Source organism: Simochromis diagramma, unplaced genomic scaffold, assembly GCF_900408965.1.
Source record: "Simochromis diagramma unplaced genomic scaffold, fSimDia1.1 OVJJ01000150.1, whole genome shotgun sequence".
NCBI lineage: Eukaryota > Metazoa > Chordata > Actinopteri > Cichliformes > Cichlidae > Simochromis > Simochromis diagramma.
This window is the reverse complement of record NW_024387083.1, coordinates 590,185-596,425: the sequence shown is the minus strand read 5'-3', so window position 1 is coordinate 596,425 and position 6,241 is coordinate 590,185. Positions and strand designations below refer to the sequence as shown.

Below are 6,241 nucleotides of genomic sequence, written 5' to 3'. Positions count from 1 at the left end.
ACTACCATGCTGCTAGGCTCATTCGAAGGCTCACAAGGATGCTTACACATACCCCGATCCCATACGCCCACTATTCCTACAGTACACACAGCCTGCATGGCACTGAAAATGAGGACAAGCCTAATAGATTCCCTCTGTAAGGTTCTTCCTGTGAGTAATCTGTGCGATCTGCTAAAGAAGCAGATGACTTTGACTCACTGGAGTCATTGGGAGAACCTCAATCATCAGCAGGAACAGACGAGTAATAATAAGTAATAACTAATGAACTTCGAGCGGCGTGAAATACCTCACTGCCACCCTACTTTCTGCAAAGAACCTCCTCCCCCTTTTCTGCTCCATCTTTTTCACTTAAGCAACGAGCTGCACTCGTTTGGGCCTCCAGCTATTTTTCCCTCGATGGCAAGCACCAACATTCCTTTATCCTGAAACCTCTTCCTCTGTAACAAAAGCTGGAAAAGGCGAATGGCAGTGATTAGGGAGAAACAATAAATTCAGTTATGTGTGTTTGTGTGCGTCTGTGCACCTAAGTTATGATTGTTGGTACATAACATACACACACTAGTAACAATGTGATTGTGTTTTGGGTGGTTACAGTCTGCTGCCATGGCAACATGCGTAAAATCACTGTCCAAGGCTTTAACCCCCCCCCCCCGCTGCTTTTCCCACATAATGTCAGTGAATCATCACGTGTGTCCTCCCAGAGAAAATCACCACCATCAGCTGAGTGACAAAGGCAAAACACACCAAACACAGAGAAACTAAGTGTCCGTTTGAGCGTTGGTATGTGTACACATAGAGAGAGAGGGAGGGTGGGACGACGAGTGAAGAGTCGAGGAGGAGGTGGAGACGGGACAGAAAGAAAAAGGGGCAGAGATTATGTGATCAAGTCAGCAAGAGGCTTGTCCTGGGTGTGGACTTAAAAAGAGGGCAGGGTAAAATAGTGGGCAGATTGAGTAGAACTTGTGTTTGTACATTTGGACACAGTCTGAAATCGGTGTCTTTGAGAGCAGGAGGAATTAGACTTGAAGAGACAAACAGCCACCTAACAGTAAGTCAAAGATTCTTCTTCTTCTTTTGCTTCTTTTCTACAGGTGTTTCATCAAGCTTGAGTGATGTTTGAATAGAAGCTTGTTTTGTAGTTTTGCATTAATGTTTTAGGGTTTTTTTTTTTTTTTTCATTGGAAGATAAGAAAAGCTAATGATAAAAAAGGCTAAAGTGTGGAGACGTGTGTGTCTGTGCATCTGTGAAGTAGAGCCTGTTTACCTTTCTTTGCTCTACCGTTAAAGCAACTTGTTCCTCACCAGGTTTTGCTCCAGTCTCAGTTCCTGCATCAGGACTTGTGGTTTTGCTACATTCTCACATCTTGCCTCAAACAAATGTGGTCTATTTTGTGTATGGAAAATATGCTAGATTCAGATTTAGTCGGGGGAAAAGCCCACAGGAGCAGTCAACATGTCTTCTTTGATCAAAGTGCTCAGTGTGCGTGTTTTAAATGAAAGCATCAGCTTTAACTTTGTTGTTATTGTTGTTGTTTTTCTGCTCACAGCTTTTTTTCATTAAAGTTTGGTCCTTCTTTCTGTATTTGCGTTCTCTGCCTTCAGGCTGAGCCGCAGAGCCAATATTTGCCTTCGCTGTCACTAGATTGGAAGTGGGCAAAACGTGGGAAATTACTTTGCGGGGATGTGCCAGTATGTGCGATCACAGTGCGCGAGCCCCCCTCCCCTTTTCTTTTTGTATACGTGCGTGGTTGCGTGTGAAAGTAAGGGAACTGGCGGGCGTGTGAAGCGTGTATGAGGACCCATCCCATGAACACTCCTTTACCAGCCGAGAGAACCAGCGCATTCCAGATGTGCCTCTTTCTCTGTTCACACCCAGAGCAGCCTTATTGTTAGCTACAGCCAAACATAGCTCTTGTATACATTAGATTAGCAAATTCTAAACTAACTGATATCTCATGGGCGGGGTCATCTTTTTTGACTAATCAGTCAGGGGGAACAGTTTTTAAAGCTAGGCTTAAGTTTCTTTTTTAAGTCGGGAGATAGCGAGCGGTCCGATTCAGACTAAGGGGATCAGGTGTGGAGCATCAAGGTGCAGAGAACAGAGTGTAGTCTCTACAGTTATTTTAGGGAGTGGCAGGTTCCTCCACTGTAATCACCATGCCCCGAGACAAGCCTAAACTCATCTGCCTGTCATGAACTTTCCTCCACAGTTGTCTCTATACCAGAGGAATCTGCTTTCCCAGGGATACACTGATTTTGTTTGAAACACAATTGCCCATCAGCGCCTCTGATTCTTTTACTGGGAGCCGTAAACCAGGGTAATTAGACGTTAAGAAGCCACGCCCTGAGCGGGTGCCAGGTTTGGGCCTAGCTTTGGTGCACTGAATGCGTGCGTTCATGAGGATGTGTGTGCGCGCGCACACACTTGGGACTCGCACGAAAGGCTTCCTTTACTAAAGAAAAACCAAACAACACAATGAGTTAGCTGTAGGCCACGCTTGACTGTTCCCTCCTAGTCTGCTTGGTTTATTTTACTCGCCCTGTTACATGTTAAAGTTGTGCCTTCCTCTCTGCAGCACAGTCATCATGCTGATTCTCCTCGCCGCCATCTTTGTTCTCCACATCGCCTGCATCATCATCCTCCTGACGGCCACCATTGACAATGTAAGTGCAATTCTTGTTATCCGTGTATAGACTTCTTCCATGCTCAAGACATAATTGCCCCAGCATTGCTGCTGGCCTCCTCCCTTAGCTTCAGGCCTTGTGCATCTCTGACATGATGGATGGGCAAAGAGTTGAGACTGATTCATCTGTTGAGGAATTCATTCCTTCTCGGCGTGCGGCCAGCTGTTCTTCCGGATGGCCACATGTTTGACATTTCTGTGCGATATATGGTGACGAGCTCTGTGTCATTACCCCATACCGCTGAGCGTCTTACCCAGATACGTCACACAAGTACACATACCTATATGCGAGTCTCACCTTCGTTGCAGCCACTGTTGCATACCTGAGTGAGATTTGTCTCAGTTAAAGGAACGAGTGAATTTCTTCTTCATATTGTCATAATTTCCCCCTGCAAATGCACACCATAACTGCTGCTGCAGTATCTACCTGTTTAAATTCCACTCATACTGATTCACCGCTTTTACTTTAGCACACAAGAATTCTGTTAATATTTTTGCAAATATTGTCTTTGTCTTCCCCGTCAGGCCTGGTGGGTCATCTCAGCCGGAAACATGCCCACTGATATATGGGCCCGCTGGGTTTTCGTGAATAACTCATGGCATTCTGTTGATCTTCCAACATACTACCCAGAGAGTAAGATAACATGTTTCCATGCTTGCACCTCTCAGTGTTACGTTTTCGTATGTGTAGAATCAAAGTAAGAGATTAGTAATAGTTTGATGCTATGACATGTAGCTGGTCAGTTGAGCAGAGCTGCACAGGCGCAGTTAGATGCACAAACACACTGTGACTGCATTGTGATTTTAAACAGTGATGCTCCATTTATAAGGGAAGATAACTAAGATTTAAATATATATACAGTGCATTCTCTTAAGAGTACTATCTGATACAATACTTTAGGGCCTGGAGCTCACATATTAAATATAACACCTATTTTAAGCATTGAGAGTTGAATCCAGGAACATGCTTTTTATCTGCATCATTTGGTGGGACACACAATGAGTTTACACTCACCCAAATTCTGTATTATTTGCATTGCAAATGAAGACTGTTTCCTAATCCTTTGGTATGCAGTTATTGCCTTGAGTCAAACATACAAGACTGTTTTAGCTGTTTGTGATCAGCGTCTTTTTACCATAAAGCATTTGGCGTGTTTGAACGAAATGTTCCTGCCTGTCAGCATTGCAACTGTGTCTGAGATTTTCAAAGGTTCAATGTGACTGCAGTGCTGCCGTTTCCAGGGAGTGTCCTTAAGCTATTACACCCCCCACACCCTTTCACACACTCTGTATCTTCATTGCGTTTGCTCTCTCTGGCTCCGCCTGCAGGTTACCTCCAAGCAGTGCAGGCCAGCTCAGTGCTAGCTTGTATATTCTCCATCATTGGAATCTTCGTATTTGTGGCTCAGCTCTTCACCCTCCCCAAAGGACAGAGGTTCCTCGTCTCTGGTGTCTTTCAGTTCCTTGCCTGTGAGTATTTCTTTTTTCTCTTATGTTTTATTCCTTTCACTGAGGGTGTTTCTCTCTCTGTATGACATCCGCTGATGTGCATCTTCACTCGTCTCCATGTTTCCTTCACTTCAGGCCTGTGCATCATGATCGCAGCCTCCATCTACACAGACCGCTTCCATACTGATGAACAAAATCTGGGTAGTTACGGCCATTGCTTCATTTTGGCGTGGATCGCCTTCGCTCTCACATTCCTCTCCTCCATCATTTACTTCGTGCTACGCAAGAAGACTGCGGAGTAGCTCCAGAATTCAAACCTGGAACCCTTAACTGAATCTGCTCTTCCAGCTAAAATCTGGCTTTAATTACATTGTGTTTACATGTATCTGTTTTGGACATCAGATTTGAGCTGCTAGTGTATTTTCAGCTATAGATATAGTAGATCTGCTGATCCTCCTCAAATACATACTGGTGTTTAACTGAGCCTGCTTTCAGATAATCGGAGTTTCGGGCTTATTTCTGCAGGCTCAGTCGATCACAGCTGTATTTGAGTGTATTTCCAGCCCAGAGTGGGGCTGGATTTATTGAGGGCATCTAATGATAAACAATCCTTTATTTTTTTTAATTACATAAAAAAAGGCCTTAATGTTTATAAGATGCTATCATAGACTAAGACCTATTAATATCCCTCTATTATAAAAAAAAAAAAAAGCAGTTTGTAATGTACATTTATAATATGGAAATGGGTGAGTTTTATTGTTTAGAATTTATTTTGTTAGTTTATTGATTTTTAATTTTTAATTTGCCCTTGTATTACTTCATACAGTGTGCCACTGAATAAACAGAGTGAAAACATAATGCAATCAACCCGTAGCTAATCTGTTTGAAGTCTTACATAATATATAAAAATATAATAAGACTATACAAAGATATACGGTGGAAAGCCGATATTATGATGCTGCTGAGGTTGTGCTGTAATTGTTTGTAATTGGGAAGACACCAAATCAAGTGAAACCCCGGAGATACAGTTTAATACTAAATGTAAAGGCAAAATGAATTTACTTTGTTTCAGCGTGAATGCAGAAAACACATAAAAGCCTTTTGGTTACGTTCTCATGGAGTGTTTGAAAGTTGCCATTTTACATAACTCAAAGACTCAGCTGTCTTTTCTGGTTGTAAATGTAATCACATTAGTTTCTAAAAGCATAGATTCGATCACCCAGATTAAACCTGCTTCCACACTGAAAGGCAACTGGCTTTACTCTTGGTGTATGAGATGTAGTGTGTAAATATAATTTGTTTCCCATGACTCTTGTTTATATTTGCTACCTTTGTACGTCATGATGAATGACACTGACAGTGATTTTTACTATATTAAAACGTGATTTTCAATCAGTTATTGGAGGTGTTTTTTCTTTCTTCTCCAGTTGTCATGACATGGATTTCTTAATTAACTACACTGGCTCACAAAGTGAAGGTTGATATACATTTTATACATAATGAGGAGCTTCTGTATTATGCTCAGTCCTTATCCACATGTTCTTCATTTAAATAACAGACATTGCAGATTGTAAATAACAAATGAATGCACTGGTTTATGAATCACTAAAATGTTATTTTCTAACAAAAGCAGTCCAAAGGAAACACATCAAATGTTAAAATTTTATTATTTTCTAAAAAAAAAAATGTTTATTTTACAAATATTCAAATATTCTGAATAAATAAATTAATAAATAGAAAAAAGTTGTGTAATCTTATAATAATAATAATAATGGATTGCATTTATATAGCGGTTTTCTAGGCACCCAAAGCGCTTTACAATTCCACTATTCATTCACTCTCACATTCACACACTTATGAAGAAACACGGCAACATCTCACAACAGATGACGTCCATTAGTAACATGAATGGGTTTAGAAGGAAGTAAAGAGAGAGGAAAAACTAAGTATATCTTTAACTGCCTCTGTGTATTAACACAAAATTATCCCCATGTGCTCACAGACGTTATAAAGAAGTGGGCCAAAATTCCTCCACAACAAACAGGAGAATGCAAAACTGTGTTTACATTTATTTACAACAAGCAGAAAAAGTTAATATTACATATTTT

General features: G+C 41.2%; 1 protein-coding gene across 1 annotated transcript; it reads left to right on the top strand.

Annotated features, from left to right (window-relative positions):
* The first annotated feature begins 915 nt into the window (after nucleotides 1-915).
* On the top strand, nucleotides 916-5,532 carry LOC120742447 (epithelial membrane protein 2-like). Its single transcript, XM_040045751.1, has 5 exons — nucleotides 916-1,048; nucleotides 2,577-2,664; nucleotides 3,210-3,318; nucleotides 4,014-4,154; nucleotides 4,269-5,532. Exons 2-5 carry the CDS (start codon nucleotides 2,587-2,589, stop codon nucleotides 4,433-4,435), a joined length of 495 nt encoding a protein of 164 aa, XP_039901685.1. The 5' UTR covers nucleotides 916-1,048; nucleotides 2,577-2,586; the 3' UTR covers nucleotides 4,436-5,532.
* Nucleotides 5,533-6,241: the final 709 nt, after the last annotated feature.

Bases quoted from the DNA above. Each gene is read 5' to 3' on its own strand.
- LOC120742447 (XM_040045751.1), top strand. From the start codon at position 2,587: ATGCTGATTCTCCTCGCCGCCATCTTTGTTCTCCACATCGCCTGCATC. The intron at 2,665-3,209 runs GTAAGTGCAATT...CTTCCCCGTCAG, and splicing joins TGACGGCCACCATTGACAAT to GCCTGGTGGGTCATCTCAGC. The intron at 4,155-4,268 runs GTGAGTATTTCT...CCTTCACTTCAG, and splicing joins TGTCTTTCAGTTCCTTGCCT to GCCTGTGCATCATGATCGCA.